Source organism: Pinus tabuliformis, chromosome 4_2 (genome assembly GCF_031772625.1).
Source record: "Pinus tabuliformis cultivar Carrire ecotype Pingquan chromosome 4_2, CPIR1, whole genome shotgun sequence".
Lineage (NCBI taxonomy): Eukaryota > Viridiplantae > Streptophyta > Pinopsida > Pinales > Pinaceae > Pinus > Pinus tabuliformis.
In genome coordinates this window covers 1,132,329,694-1,132,346,818 of record NC_142304.1, presented here as the reverse complement: position 1 = coordinate 1,132,346,818, position 17,125 = coordinate 1,132,329,694, and the positions used below count along the sequence as shown (strand labels likewise).

The 17,125-nt window shown below is 35.4% G+C and overlaps 1 protein-coding gene across 1 annotated transcript; it reads right to left on the bottom strand.

The window, feature by feature from the left end:
• Positions 1-3,795: 3,795 nt before the first annotated feature.
• On the bottom strand, positions 3,796-15,882 carry LOC149173660 (uncharacterized). Its single transcript, XM_089427967.1, has 4 exons — positions 15,010-15,882; positions 4,502-4,588; positions 4,316-4,408; positions 3,796-4,143 (listed from the first exon to the last, which is right to left on the bottom strand). Exons 1-4 carry the CDS (start codon positions 15,151-15,153, stop codon positions 3,952-3,954), a joined length of 516 nt encoding a protein of 171 aa, XP_089284093.1. The 5' UTR covers positions 15,154-15,882; the 3' UTR covers positions 3,796-3,951.
• Between the last annotated feature and the right edge of the window lie 1,243 nt (positions 15,883-17,125).

The window sequence follows — 17,125 nt, the reverse complement described above, 5'->3', positions numbered from 1 at the left end:
GCCCAAATTAAATGATTTACTTTCCCCAGCGAGTAGAATGAAATATTACTTAAAAGCATTAAAGTAAATCAATTGAAAGTCAATATGACTTAAAACATTAAAGTAAATATTTTTTCAATGTACAGCACTTAAAAAATATATATTAAAAATATAATATACTCTAAAATAAAGTTAAATTCCATATAACTAATCACAAATCTTTCTCTTTGCCTCACGAAAGTAAAATGTCCATACAATTAATTATAAATCTTTCTCCTTATCCATAGCCTCTTGGCCAATGTGAACTACCAAATTTGATAAAATAAATTAAAAAATTCCGAACACTAATTTGATTTTTTTTTGCTAACTTACCTTCTAGAATACTTACTTCAACCTCTTTTTCACTTCTAGTCTTTTCCAATTGAGTTCTTCACTCAATGATTTCTTTTTTAAACTCGTTTCCTTCTTCTTCGAATACTTGAAGAGTCTCCTCGTATCATTTGTTTGACTTTTCAAGATCATATTTTAGAGAAATGATTTCTACTTCAAGTCCTTCACTTCTTCTTTAAGTTCCTTGGATGTTGTATATTTTTCATTCACTTTGTTTCTTAATGATGTTACTTCATCCTGAAACTTTTGACATTGATCTTCCTTTTCTTTGTACGTTTTCCTTATTTTGTTTCCCTCTTGTAACTAAGTCTTTAACCTAGTAATCTCTTCTTTGTAGGTACAATCTCTTTTATCAAATAGATTTTGTTGATCTCTAATTCTATCTCTGAGCCTTTTAACCTCTACTTCTAGGGCCATTAGATTACTTTCACTTTTACCCATAAGATAAAATTCATTTGATTCACTGTCATATTCACTATCTTCAATATCACATGAAACATGAAATGGATCACAAGTGGAACAAAAACTAATTCTATCTTCAATATCACATGAAAGAGGAAATGGATCACAAGTGGAACAAAAACTAATTCTTTTGCTTTGTCATCTTCATTCTTGATCAATACAAAGCAATGTGCTTCTAAATCTGAATATTTGATTCCATCTATTAGTACACATGATATAAAATATTCACTTTCATAGTTTCTATTGTAGCTTTTGCTATCATCTGTCACATAATTGCTTCAAAAGATATAAAAGCCTCCTAGAGAGAGCCTCTGGGTTGATATGAGACCAGTGGCTAGGGCATGAGAGAGGAGTGCTTTTGAATATTATCAGAGGGATTTCTATCTCACCCCATATGTCACTTAGTTTGAAAATAAATAATTAAGGGGCTTGGTTCAATAGTCCTGCATTAAGGTAAACTCAAGAAAACACATATATCTAAACACTCAGGGGGTAAATATGGCTAATCTCAAAGAGGATTATCTTGGTTCTAGTGGCCGACACACAAAAATAGGCAGCTTAAAATTGTTGTTGTAGTATAGGTGAACAAGAGGAAGGAAAGGAGGGGAATTGATGCAAAGGGCTGGACATAACAAAAAATCCTAAGTAACAATATCCAGCAGAAATATGGAAGAGTGAGGAGATGAAATGGCAGAAATAGTGGAGCGCGATTAAGGCCTCAAACTCTATGCCTCATGAATACATTTTTCACCAAATAACATTAAGTAAATGTATGCACATTACAGGTACTGTAGGCTATTACATAACACAAGTAAATATGTAGTTAACACAGGTACTATTACTACTTAGCAGAAAATATACAACCATGAATGAGAGTGAAACCAACAGATTCGTTACACTATTTCAGAGGAAGAAAAACATATGTGAAGTGATATGCAGAGGATAAAGCATACTGCACATTCCTCTGATAGGAATCAACAAAACAGTTTCATTAACCTTCAAGAGGGAGTCCAAAACACCAGTACAATACATTTAGCAATTGTATAGCTCAAGTCCCTCATGAATAAGACAATTGAACCAAATTGGAACCACCAAATTCTGGCTTCTTCGGTGCAGAATTTTGGAACCTCACTACAACAAAACCAGCGATTTCCGCCAGATTTAGCGCCAGATTTTAGTGCATTTTTTTTGTAATTGTGATGAGCAACCTGGCGCTAAATCTGGCTCTATTGTACAATTTTTAAAGCGTCCTTTTTTGCACCTAATTTTGCATCCTTTTTCACGCTAGATTTTGCATCATTTTTTACACCAAACTATGCATCATTTTTTGCGTCAAATTTTGAACCAAGATTTGCATCTTATTTTATGACAGGTTTTGCTTCTAGTTTTGTGTCATTTTTTGCATCTATTTTTCATTCTCTTTTGCTTCCTATTTTGTGTCATTCTTTGCTTCCATTTTTGCACCATCATTTGCATCAAGTTTACACTGTATTTTGAATCCAATTTAACATCTTTTTATGCATCCATTTTGTGTCAGTTTTTGCATCTAGTATTACGCCAGGTTTTGTATCTAGTCTTACACTAGTTTTTGCTTCTATTTTTGCACCAGCTTTGGTGCCTATCTTTGCACCATGTGTTGAATTTGATTTAGCACCAAATTTTGCATCCATTTTTGTGCCCATTTTTGCATCTTTTTTTTGACCATTTTTTACATCCACATTTACGTTTGATTTGTCTCCATTTTTCCCATCTCATTTTGCACCATATTTTGCGTCATTTGTTTCATCCAATTTTGCATCATTTTTAACACCATCTCTTGCATCTAATGTTACATCATTTTGAGCATCCAAATTTGCATTTATATTTGCATCTTATGTTGAGTCATGTGTTGTGTCCACCTTTGCATCTTATTTTGTGTCTAATGGTACATTCAATTTAGAGCCATTTTTTACGTCTACTTTTGTATTTGTTTTTACAACAAGTTTTGCATCCAATTTTAAGCTATTTTATGCCCCTTTTTGCACCATTTTTTTGTGTCTACTTGTGTCCAATGTTGCACCATTATTTACACCGACATTTTCATCCAATTTTGCATTTTTTTGGTGTCTAGTTTTACATCGTTTTCACCATCCAAATTTGCATCTTTTTTGCCTCATTTTGTGTCCACATTTGCATATAATTTTGTGTCTGAGTTCGAGCCTAAATTTGCATGTGATTAGGGATCATTTTTTACATCCAATATGGCATCCTTGGTTTCACCTTTTTTCAGCCCCATTTTGCATCTTGTTTTATGTCTTTTCTTACATCTTTTTTTTTTTCCTTTTTTTGCACCCAAGTTTGCATCCCAAATTTACACCATTATTTGCATCATCATTTGGCATATTAATTTGTAACGTTTTTTGCTTCTTTTTAACGCTCAACTTTGCATCTTATTTTACATCTAGTTGTTGTCTTTTTTTGCATCTAATTTGGTGCCCATTTATGTGTCCTTGTTTTTGCCCAATTTGATATCCTTTTGTATGCCATGTTTTGTTCCCTTCTTTGTGTCAACTATTGCACAATTTTTCACTTCTAATTTAAAACACTTTGTATGTCAATTGTTTGCATTTTGTATTAATTCCTAGTTTAACATCCAATTTTGCATCCATGGTTACATCCGCATTTGACTTCTTATATAGAGTATATTTTTCTTTACATATATGACCCCCTTTATAGATTCATAGTGAAATATATGATAGTTTCTAAATATCATTAAAGCAGATGTCACAATTCAAAATCATTTGTAAAGAAATTTAAGAGAAATTGACAACATCCATCCAAAAAAATAACAATGTGTCATTAACAATTTTCAAAACATGTATAAAATAGCAACATAATACTAATAAAATCAGTATTATTTTTAATCAAAACAAGTAAAATTCAAATATGATTAACAAATCAAAATATTTCATGAATATCGTTATTCTACGATAAATTAACAACATACATAAATCAAACTCATCGTATGATTACAAAATCAAAATGTCTCATTGATATAGGGTAAATTCACAACACCCATCTAAACATAACAATGTCATTCTACACAATAATTTCTTCATAAAAAACAATGCATGTGCATGCCTAGCTACCACCACCAAGATCATCCTCATGATCATCTTGACCATCCTCATTACTCTGATCCACATCATCACCAACACCGCAACTATCATCATCATCTCCTCCTTCACCACCGTCATCCTCATCCTCATCATCTCCTGATATATGTTGAACATAATTTGGATCATCGTCTTGGCAATCATTACCTATAGCATTCTGACAAAAAAAATCAATATTACATGTTAGTATTAATTACATAACACAACGCATATTTTTGTTATACAATGTTAACCATAAAATGAGGTAAGATATAATATCTAATAGTACTAAAAAATAAAATGAAAATATGGTTTAAAAGTATATTGGAAATCCAACTAAAATTACATACCATAGAGTCCATCCAAACAACAAATTCAACCCATCTCTTTTGCTGCAGCACCTCCTTTTCCAAATGATTTGGAGGTCTTCCATATTTTAATTCCTATCAATCAGTAAATAGGGAGAAATTAGATAACAATGACTTTCTTCTAGTACAAAATTTATTAAAAAAATATCACATGTTTAATATACTTACAAAGGTTGTTATCAGTGCTTTTAAACCTTTCTGGCCACTACGATGAGTGACTTTTGTCTTGGTTAACCTCGCCTTGGATGCCTTGTCCTTAAACATAAACCAATTCAATTTATTTTCACACAAATACATGTCTAAGATACTTATAAGTATTAATACATTCTAAATAATGTTTAATGAAAAATTCAATACCTGAATGCTCTCATTGCCGGCTTTTCTTTGTGCATCCAACTTCTCATATGATTTTACAAGTTCTTTCCATACTTTAAAAGGTATGTCAATAGGTCTTTGTTTCAGTCTTTGATCTTGAGGCATTTTTTTAATTTTTCTTGTTTGGTTAAAAATTTTGGTTAAAAAAAACCGAACAAGTAATTCACATCAATGGCATGGGGACTCTATGGATATGTGTAAAAAAATGGCTATAAAGAAAACATCCAAAAAACATATGAGCTCTCCCTTTGATGGTCACTTGGGGCATATGGCTGGAAAGGAACAACTCCATTTTTGAAAATCAAGGACAATCCTTTCTCAAAGTCCTTCCTAATATTTGCTCCAAATGTCTTAAAATGAAAAACAAAATTCAAACGTCATCCTTAAACATCTCCCTTAAATATAACGTTGGACCATAAATTCTTGATTTTTATTGTTATCGGCTCTGGAATGATTTTTCTATATGCAATTATATAATGAAATATGTGTGCACTAATGAAAAAACATTGAGTTTCATTTTTCATAATCACAAACAATGAAAAAAGAATCACATGTAACTAGCATCATTTTGGAAATTTTATATTTATTAAAAATCTTTAACATGTTTTCCTCCCATATCTCATAAAAAGGTGTGAAATTTTTTATATACTCTCCAATAAGCACTACAACAAAACCAGCGATTTGGAGGTTTTACACTAAGTTTTTCAACATCGAGCTTACTAGGGCTTGCACCACCGGGGTTATTAGTAAGAATCTCATGAGGTTTGCATAGCCATGATTATTAGAATCAAAATAGTAGGATTTGCACTAAAAAACAGTTCATAGTGCTTTCCTGCTAGGGAGAAAATCACAAGTTCAACTTCTGCAGTGCAGAGCACTGAGAGCTCGTAAGCTTTCTTCAGCAATCCACCTACGTTTGGAAAATGTAGCCTGCCTGCTGGCGATGTTCTCAATCCTCTTCCTCTGCATCTTTCCCCTCACTATTCTTGTATGTCCTCTTTCGTTTTTCCCTCCAAACAAACCCTCTCAAATTGAGAAAGCAGAACAACTCACTCGATGAGAATCCGAATCCAATTATCGCTTCTAACAATAACCCAATACGATACCAGAAGTGATTACACAAAACCTCATTGACTCTTCATTTGTTTGGAAAAGAGCCAAGCATAAACTTCTGACGAGGGTTTCCGTCTCAAGTCTGGCTCGCAGGACGTCGCTTAGTCAATTGCGAGAAAAGTTTTCCACCTGCCTGTCACATACTGTTTGTCACACTATATATTAAAATAAGGTTGATCATACTAACAATAAGGTTGTATAGTGTAAAAGGAGGGCTCTCCTGACTGCATTTGGTTGGTTTATAGAAAAGATTGCTGGAATGTGTAATGTGAATGCTCTGCTAACTATTTTTTAAGCATTTGGAAGTATTAAAACCCCCTAGGATAATTAATGTAAGACCTGTTAATTAATGTGTAAAGATGGCTATTGTCCTTGGGCTACCTTAGCTGTTCGTGTTTAGTGATCTGTGGTATTATGACTCCTCAAGTCACTATTAAACCATGAGAACCATGCCCAGGCAGACTAGTGTGACATTGTGGATGAGAACCAAAACTAGACTCCTATAACCTCCTTTTTCATCCTTTAAATTGCAGAATTAACTGATTGTTCTAGTAATCGTTCTTGATCACCTGAAGATGTGCACCATAAATAATAAGAATAATACCTTGTAACATATGAATAGTCCATCCTGTGCATGTAGGATATGCACATGAGGTCCAATAAAATCACTAACCAGAATACCAGGTGTTATTAAAGCCTCTACAGGTTGATATATATGAATGTTACAGTGTGCAGGAGTATGATTCAATTCCATACGAAAATACAAAACATCTGATAGGATTTCCTTATACCTCATAGGCAAACAACCATTGTCCCTTCTATAGATGAGCAGAATAAGTGCTTGGTTCTCTACACTAAATAAAGACAAAGTATAGTACTTATTGCTGACAAAATAGGATTTAAATCGCGGTTCAATTGCTTGACATTCAGCTGGTCACAGAATTGTAGAGTGCATAATCATAAGTGATGTTGCGAGCCTCATTGCTCAAAGTCTAAGGGTCTTGCGAGCCATAATCACAGCCATGTATGGAATATCTTGTGATTATGGCATTTTATGAGGTCAATTCTTGTGAAGACATTTCAGTTTATAATAAATTTTGAACCTCAACAGAGTTTTGGCAAGACCTGGCTGAGCTAGGACATCAACAACACAGCTGATATGAATGACATAATCTAGCCTCAAGAGGGAGCCTCTTTTGTTTCATCACTCTAACAATCTATGAAGTGGTGGAAAGCATAACAACTTCCCCTTGAATATGACACCTAAACTGAGTACAAATCCTAAATGATGTAGCCTTTGGTGCATGTCTCTCAAAGTATCGATATTTCAAATGTTGAAAGCTCTTGTGCCCATTTGATATGCATTCGATTGCAGTTCCCCTGAAGAAAGAATCTTATAAAGGTGAGGCCATGGCCAATATGTTAGCCATATCCATTGGAGTTGCCATTGCTTGACAAATTTAGTGTGATCAGTCCCACCATGATTCACATGGGCTTCTACTCAACACTAGCTGTTGCTATTGTAAGAGTCTTCAAGCTCGTTGAACCCATAGTATTGATAAGTGTATTCTTTGGGTCTCTGGTTTTCAAATTCTGCCTATGTTTTCCTCTCAGTATCATTATTTCAAATGATGAAAGCTCTAATTCCCATTGCTGTGTATTTGATTGTGGTTTCCCTGAAGAAAGAAGCTTATAAAGGTGAGCCCGAGGCCAATATGTTGGCCATATCCATTGGAGTTACTATTTCAGCTTATGGGGAGGCCAAGATGAATGCATGGGAGGTGATTCTCCAGTTAAGTGCAGTTGCATGTGAGACTACCCAATTGGTTCTCATACAAATTCCACGAACATCAAAAGGGATTAAGTTGAATCCCATCACATCTTTGTTGCTCCTTGTTGCCTTGTTTTTCTCAGCACCCCCTGGGCCTTAGTAGAATACCCATTTCTGATAATCGGGGTCTCTTCCTTTGATTTGGATTACATGACATTTTGCTTGTGCCTTGGCTCTTAATCTTGCAGTGTTTCTTCTGATAGGAAAGACTTCAGCCTTGACTATGAATGTTGTTGGTCTTGTCAAGGACTGGCTGCTCATAACATAATCTTTGTCTGTAATAAATGAAAAGGTTACAGTCATAAACTTGAGTGGGTGTGGACTGGCTTTTCTGGCTGTCTGTTACTATAATCATTTGAAACTTCAAGCTCTCAAGTCCAATGACAACCAACCAACGTACCTCAGCAGTGCAGCTGATGCCAATGATGAAGGAGAAGGTTTGATAATGACGAGTGGGAGATTCTCAATCAGAGATTCAGAACCAGTAGAGAAAAATCAAACTCAAGCTTTAGGATTAGGTATTTAGATCATTACTATTGTCTTGTGCTAGAGATTACTGTTCTTGGATTGGCTCCTCTATGCCCAGATCTATTTGCAGGGAACAGGCCAGTCATTCACAGTGAAGAAGATAATGACAAGATTAGTGTATAATGATGGACAGGATGGTGCCATGGTGCCAACCTAAATCTCAAGTAAGGAGACATCTGTTCATCAATTTGTCAAGAAGCATGGCCTACAATTCAATTGCTCTAAGCCTATCACTTCTTCCACCTGTCAAATAAATTGTTTCCTGTTTGTTTAGTTGACTATGGTTCTAATAAATATACTATTGTTTGATGTAAAAAGACAAAACAAAACAAAAATATGGAAAGTTGTGACCCCATTTTCTAACTACAAATTGAAATCGGATTACCATAGTGACCACCTCTGCTTATTGGAATAAAAAATGGGGTGGGTTATGCACAATCCTCCGTATCATTTTCTATTACCAGAGATAATTAAAGCCACCCTAAACTCAAGTCTTAACTATGCTGATAGGGTGTTTGGGGAGGGGGATCCCTTACCAACCCACTATAATCTGCAAAAAATCATCCTAAGAACATATGCAAAATGCTCTCCTATCATCTAATGTCCAAGCAAGGAAACTCTTGAAAATATTATCTCTGCTCTGCTGAATGTAGGGCTAGTCTAATAGGTGGAAGGTGCCATACTCTGGATCAGTCTGGAGCTGGTTTACCCCTAATGGGTGGAAGGTGCCATACTCTGGATCAGTCTGGAGCTGGTTTACCCCTAATGGGTGGAAGGTGCCATACTCTGGATCTGTCTGGAGCTGGTTTACCCCTAATGGGTGGAAGGTGCCATACTTTGGATCTGCAAAGTATCTGTCTGGAGATGGTCCATAACTCGCTCTGATTATGTATGGCCTAGTCTAATAGATGGAAGGTGTCATACTCTGGATCAGTCTGGAGCTGATTTACCCCTAATGGGTGGAAGGCGCCATACTCTAGATCTGTCTGGAGCTGGTCCATAACTCGGTCTGATTATGTATGATCTGTAACCTAATATGGCACAACCCCGAACAGGCATCAAAGATGTTGATTGACCACCAAGGCAGAAGGTTGAGGTGAGATCCCATCTAAAGTTGGAAGGAAAGAAACTATGGATAAAATCTTGGCTGCTCCTCTGAATCCGGGGTAGAATAACAGTTAGGAAGTACCCTGTGTAAAAGATGAAACAACATAGAAATTGCTCCCTTAGTGCTTCCAGATGTATACCAATTAATGAGCATTCAAGTGTTATTTCAAATATGAATCAAATTTGAAACAATGTCAAAATTTTCCAAAATTCAAGAGAGCAGTGCTGTAAATGAAATCAAAGTTTAGATTCCAACATACAATGGTCAAACTAGTGCCAAATAAACACATTAATGATGTTCAGATATGACAGAAAGACACCAGCACCAAAGCACAAGACTATGTATGTAAAACAATGCATCCACAATAATAATAATAAAAAATAAAAATAAAAAATAGAAGATATATACTAGTTCTAAAACAAGAAAGTTTACATAACAATGATGCAAATAAACCCCAAAGTTTGATCATTCAGGACGTTAGCATGATCTCAAGAATTCTGCAGTAAAAGCTAGTACTTGAACTCCTAGTAATAGAAGATAGAACTAGTGTGATGCTAGTATTATTGAGTGGATGTTTGGGTTGTTATCAGCACTGATTTAGTTTTGGATATACCTGAGATATCAGTCATGCAAAAATTTTCAAAAAGGAAACGTTTTGACAGAGCAGAGTGTGATCTGGTTGCAGAGTAGCAAACCTTGTTCATAAATTCCAAAGGGCAGAGAGATAGGCTTGTTCATGCATTAATTTGAGTCTTTAGAAGATGTATCAAGCTATAAAATACCAAACCCATCATGAATACTTGCAGATTAGAATAATGTGATCTCAAACTCCAGACATCGAACTTCAATAACATAGATCATTCCAATTATATTAGTCAAATTGTTCATCTTGTTTTGGCATGACTCTATCCTTGGAGATGTTCTCTGTTGCTAGATTTATCAGAATGATTGCAAGAAAGCAATGGAAATAGGCTAAAAATTAAACTGTTTATGCAGTCAATTGTTCCATCATGAAAGTGACTTGGAAGGCATGGATCTCATGCATTTGAATGTTATGATGAGCAATAAATGATTATTATGCCATTTGTGTGTTTTATCTTTCATAAACATATTCAGATCTGAAAAGAATTAGATTTGTAGCCCTGAACGTCAAGCAATTAGGGCAGAATTTATTCAACTTGCCAAGCAAGTTGTTCACCTTGATTTAGGGTCGACGCTTCTGTAATGTGTAGATCAAGAAAATGGTGCAACACTTACCCTAAATCCTTAGTATGTGAACTTACACAGGAACTAATGGAAATTTCAAGCCTCCTGCAAACAATTCTGCCTAAGGATAACGCAAATGACAAAAAGGTAATTTGTATCAACAGGATGACCAATGTCAAATATATTTTTTTGGGAAGATTAGAAAACAGCCAGTCATGATTTTGGCAAAACTGAAAAATCAGTTGCCAGTCAGAAGATGCATATATTTTTGCCTAATTAATATATACATTTTTTTTCTTTGAAAAAAAAAAAAGTCAAATATTATGTAGAATATTACAAGAAGGAACATGAGTTATCAATAAATGGATTCCAGCTATAACTGTGAAAAAAATTATTAACCTCGGAACCATTCTGCAATCACAAGAAATTAACATAAAAGCCACTTATCCCTGCCTGATAAATAAAATAAAATAAAAAATTAAGAAAAATCGCATCCAAGACTTTCACAATGAACTCTGGGAGCAAGAGTAAATCAAATTGAAATTGACCAGCCTCTGCTTTTTTCAATCTTAGAGGAAGTACTAAAGAATTTACAAACCGTTTCTCTGTTTTAAACATCTTATACACTCCAAGATAATTGAAAATTATTCCATTTAACCTAGGATATAGATCAGGACAGACCAATCCTGTAAAATACAATAGCAGTAGATTGAATAAACCATTAACTTGGGGAGGATGAAAAGAATATTTAGTTCCACAGAATTCTATAGAAAGAATAGGAAGTTCCACAAAATTGTAAAATAGAATTCATGGAATGCTAGATGACCAGTCTACAAATCACTTTTATTTAGCTTAGTTTATTTATTAGTGAAAAGTAACCTTAACTCAGCTGCAAACAGTTGTATCTTAGGCAACTACTCTCCATGGTCAGTCCAAATGGTGAATAGAATTCATACTTGCAATGTTCAGAAAGGTTCAAATCTCATGGGGATTATACTGGCCTTGACTCATGAGGACTTCTCACTCTATTCAATGAAGCAAAATAACTTGAGACAACTGCAAGCAACTAACTTGTTTCTGCCTTTCTGGAAAAAGTAATTGAACTCGAATTGTACCACCTTGCTGCAGCAAACACATAGTTAGAAAGCTATGTCGCACTGGCTTTGGGACGGGGGGTAGCAGGGATGGTGGGTAAGTTTCCGGAACCACCAGAGTGCACCCCCAAATTTTTCAGGGGACAGAAAGTTGGAGATGGCAATAATATATAAATTATTTTATATATTATAATAATAATAGTAATAGTAATCATAAATATTTAAAATTTTGAAAATAATAAAATATTAAATATAATAATAATAATATTTTTTTCTTAATTCACCATGATAAATATAAAACATTTAAATAAATTCCAATTGCAAATAAGAAACACTGTGAATAAGAATTTAAATAAATTCAAAGAGAAAATTTAAATAGATCCCAAAAGCCACCGTTGATGCCCACCCCCTGACACTGATAAAGATTATAAATACAGTCAGGGATAAGAATTGCAGAGGAATAGCAAGTATTGACTGAGAGTATGATGCACTGGAGTCTGTGAGTGCCAGCGCTGCAGAAAGGAATTGCTGAGAACAATTTTAGAATGATATGCTGAGATGACAGGTAGGATTTAGAAAATTAGAAGCAGGTAGGATTTAGACTTCAGGCAGGTGCAGGGATGGATTTAGGTTATATATATCTATATATATAGATATAATATTGAACTGTCAGTAGGTTCAAGGGTCAGTTGACTGTCCCAGATATTTTTGTGAGGGACGGATTGGGAATGCCCTAGAAGTTCCCATGTCTCCAATGATGCCCCCAGCTATTCTGGGACATTCCCAAGCCATTTTTAAGTCCCCAAAACACTAGAATACAGGGTACAAGGGATTTGTCATCAGGCACATGTTGACTCTCCATGCAACATAGTTGGAAAGTAAGAGAGATATGGGAGACACGAGTTGAAAAAAAAAAAATTTAAAAAAAAGAGTCTGAAGTACAAGTTAATTACAAAAATGTAGATGAAAGTAAGAATGACCAAAAATTCTTTCAGTACGAATGACCAAAAACACTCCAGTGGTATTTCATTAAAGAACATAAGTTTATTATTTTGAATCCTGACTGTCTTCTCCCATATAATCAACTTCTAAAAGGTTAAAAATTCCTCTAATGTTTAGCAAACAGACAAGTTGCTGAGTCAAGAGAACAAAGGAAGGCAAGTAGCATCTGTCTCCCTCTCAACCCTACACATCCTACCCCGCACCTAGAATGGTTTCGCTTACTGTAGAGGAGATTCTGTAGCACATAAACAAAAAACTTAAGAGCCACCCTTATTGTCTTTAGCATAAACACTCTCAATAACGAAAAAGAATTTGACTTTGTGTTTAAAATGGCAAATGCATGATGTAGAAGTAGTTTTAGATAAGCTAACTCTAGCTGCTTAGTACTTACTAGATTAGGAATGACTGCCACAGGTTATTCATGGATATAAATTTTAAGATAATGTGTTGGATAGCAAAAGGTTAGAATATGATTTTTATTAGTATATTTGTTGTACTTTGAACTGCAGCATTTTGCTTGGAACTGGATACAACTTACGCTTAATTAATTAAGATAAGCTAACTATAGCTGATTAGTAGAATGGGGACGACTTTCAGTGGTTGTTAATAGTAAATTAAAAGTTGGATGAAAAAGTGTTAGAATGAAACTTTTATAAGTTTAGGTTTGTTGTACTTTGAGCTGCAATATTTACTCAGAACTGAATAAAACTTATGCCTGATTAACAGCACATGCAACAAAATATTCAATATGAACATATAAGGGTTTAAACCAGGAATTTCAAGTAAGGAGATGTTAAAGTCATCTCTTTTTTTGAAAGATGTAAAGCAATGAAAAATATAGCACATACTCAGAATCAACAGGGGAAACCATTATTATCCTCATTTTGTTACAAGTTGTATTTTAATAAAATCTTAATTACCCCAAAAATCAAAGCATGCAGCATGAAACGATATTGAAGACGACTGTGCTGAGATATTATCTAAACAACACTGTTGAATGAAAAGAGATTCAAACTTCCTAATGCCAATCATTTTCTGGGAATGGAACCTAAGCAACATTAAGCTAATTAAGACTCAAAATTTCTGTATTTAAATTTCATAGACAATTTAATTCCTCCAGAGCAGATGGCTTCTCATTGACTTGAAGTGTTTTGAGCTGTATTTTTCACTCAATTTAGGTTCAGCGAGTCATACGATTAGCCCTTGTCACATGCCAGCCAGAGGTCACAAGTTCAAACTGTGCAGAATCAGCAATTGCAAAAGTAAACCTCTCAACGAGCCACTCAGTTCTGCACTTCAACATGTTACATAACACACAAAAGTTCTCGCATTATCTAGAAGCGTGATGATTCATGTTTACAGCCCTAAATTTGATCAACTTAGCAAATCGTTAACAACAAAGACTCAACGAGAACCCTTTTAACATAATGCTACAATTCATTTGAAGGTAAAGCTCAACCTACATGCATAAAACTTCAAATAACATAACAATCAACCCTCAACATAGCATGATAGCCCTTTACACATGCCAGCCAGAGGTGACGAGATCAAGCCCTGGGGTCACCGATTGCCAAAGGAAACATCTCAATGACCTAACAAGTTATGTTCTTTCCGCCACTGTGATAAAAAACTTCTAGGATTTTCTATCTAGCGACTTCATTGATTATCTGTGAAGTTAAGACAGGCTATCCTGATATTTGAACTTTTACCCATGGAAATTAATCTTTCATTCGAAAGGAACACTTCAGTGATTATCTATGAACTTAGGACAGGCTGTCGTGATATTTTAGTTTCACACACGGCCATAGAGTTTTGCTTTTAAATGAATACCTCATTGATTATCTCTAAAGTTAGGACAGGCCGTTGTGATATTGGAAGTTTTAAGCATCGAACCGCGGTTTGCTTTTAAAGAAATTGAAATGCTACGTCGGAAGTGATTGTTATCGGGTTTACAGATCCAGTGTAAAAAACATTGGGATTAAATGTTAGAAGTCTAGGATGTAGTGATTTCATGCACTATATTTTTTTAAGTTAGGACGGGCTTAATAAACCTCTAGAATTGTCTAGATGATTAAATCATCGCCTAAATTCGATCTGCATAACTCGAAGAAAACCGTTTTGGGCAAAAAAAAATGCAATTCATTTTAAGGCAAAGCTCAACTTCCATGCTTGAAACCTGAAATATCATAACCTGTCCTATTTTTACAATTTATCAAAGAAATCACTACATTCTGAACTCATCAAGAGAACTAACGCTTCGAATTTCATTTTTGAAAATCATTCGTCACAGGCTATCTCTAAAACGCAACAAGAACCTCTTTATCGCGAATTCTTTTAAAGGAAAAAGCTCAATTTTCTTGAAAATATAAATAACGCAACAGCATGCCCTAACTTGAAAAATGATCCATGAAATCGGTACCTGGGAAGCTTGAACGAGCTCGTCCAGGGAAGCCGGAGGTGGCAGCTGCTGCTGCTTCTGGCTGTGATAGACCGCGCCCAGTTTCTCTTTAACTCCATGTTTGCTGAGTGAAAACCCTCGCAGCTTCCTCAGAGAAGACTTCATTTTCGCTACAGAGATTTTATGCTTCAGAAACAAAACCTCGAATCACCGTCTTAAAATGCAGAAAACCCCCCCGTCCTGGATCTGTCCGAACTCCATTACGCAAACCTCGCAATAGCCCCTCTGAAACGGTCAAGACATTATTGAGGGTCTTGGTATGAACGGGCATGCTGAAAATTCTCTTGGGCTCTTTTCTCAAATGGAGCACAGTGGCGTGAAGCCAACCTACATCACATTCGTGGGTGTTTTGACTGCATGCAGTCATGCCACAACATCTCTGTCAAGACATTTTGTCAAACAATAGACGTGCCATTTCAATACTTGCACATTTCGAATAGAGATCTGTGAGGGAGGTATCTACAAAGATGTTGATCTCAATCTCATTTCTAATCATGTAACTATGCACACACTTACCTCGTTGAAGAGCTTCGACCTATGTACATGCTCGGAGAACACTAACCATAGTAACGGGACCCGGTACCACCTCCTCTAGCAGCATTTGATGGAAAAGCGTCAATGCCTCATAGGCATGTCCATTCTGAGAATATCCAACAATCATAGAGTTCCATGACACCAAATCTCTCTCACACATTTTGTTAAACACTTGGCGTGCGTTCTCTATACTTCCACATTTTGCATATAGAGCAAGAAGGGCGTTCCCCACAAATAGATTGCAATCCAATCCGGCTCTTATTATAAAATGATGAACCTTCATCCCCTTCAGAATAAAGGGAAGAATGAGTTCATCTGGCTGTATGCCTTTCTGCCGCATTTGGGAATAGAGTAGGAGGGCTTCCTCACAGGGTCCATTCATGGCGTACCCTCTGATGGGAACATTCCATAAAACACAGTCCCGTTTAGGGGAATTTTCAAAAACCAGTCGTGCATAATTCATGCGGTCGACTTTGTATAGAGGTTTATTAGTTTGCTTAGCAAGAAAATATTTCCATGAAACCCAAATCTGAATATGTGTGTACAAGCTTGCAAATATGAAGGCACACCTTCGTAAGTATCAATAACGGCGTTTGGCTTCTGTGTCTGTTTCTGTTTGTTAGTGGTTTTGCATTTAATGGTAGTGGAAGCTACAGTTGGGCTACGACAATGGATGAGATAGGCATCGCCATTGATGTTGATGTTAGAGTGTGCATGAATATTTACATGCTCTTCCTTTTTAAGTATGTGACGAAATTCTTCTAAGTTGGAGGTTGCACAAGGTAGGATTGTATGTGCCAATTCCATTCTTCAACTGAGGGGACGAGAAAGACACCCCATGTATTTATTTCCAAATTAGTAATTAGTATACGGTAAGCTTCTTCGCACTCATAATACAGGGAACCCTTAATGCAAGAAATGTTACATGTAGAAAGCGAGAATAGCTAGAGTTTTTATTTTTTATCGGGAGAGGAGAATACATAAAATTGCAGAAATGTTACATTGGAAAGCGAGAATAGCTAGAGTTTTTCTTCTTACAAGGAGAGGAGAATTTGAGAAATTTTATATTGGAGCAATACTTAACAACACTCTTAATTGGGGTTTAGTTAAGTAATATTGCAAAGCCATTAAGTTAAGTAATGACCTTGGCTAACCCAAATATTTAATTAGAATTTAAGCTCAAACACAACATTAGAAATGAAACCTTCACTCTAGATCTAAGGATATAGGGGTCAACATTGGATATTGGATACAAGACAAGGTGATCAAATGTATCTCTTGGACTAGCATTTTTTACAAAGGAATACAAATTTTAATGCTTATATTAACATGTATGTATAATATAATAATGAAATAGTCACTCTTTAGTTCATGGATAAAAGTGTTGGTGTGGAAGGAAATCTCGAGGGATGTGTCACTATAGTCATAAAAATTTCATTTATTGTGGCACATGGAGAACTTATTAATTGGGTGTAGCTTTAAAAATGGATAGGAGTGTTATCCTCCCCACCTAACTGCAATTCCTACAAATGACATATTTAGT

What these genes read in the sequence shown, in the direction of transcription:
- LOC149173660 (XM_089427967.1), bottom strand. Translation starts at nt 15,153, where the DNA reads ATGAAGTCTTCTCTGAGGAAGCTGCGAGGGTTTTCACTCAGCAAACAT. An exon ending in AAGCACTGATAACAACCTTT is followed by an intron (nt 4,409 to 4,501) that starts GTAAGTATATTA and finishes ACTGATTGATAG; the next exon opens with GAATTAAAATATGGAAGACC. An exon ending in TTGTTTGGATGGACTCTATG is followed by an intron (nt 4,144 to 4,315) that starts GTATGTAATTTT and finishes TTTTTTTGTCAG; the next exon opens with AATGCTATAGGTAATGATTG.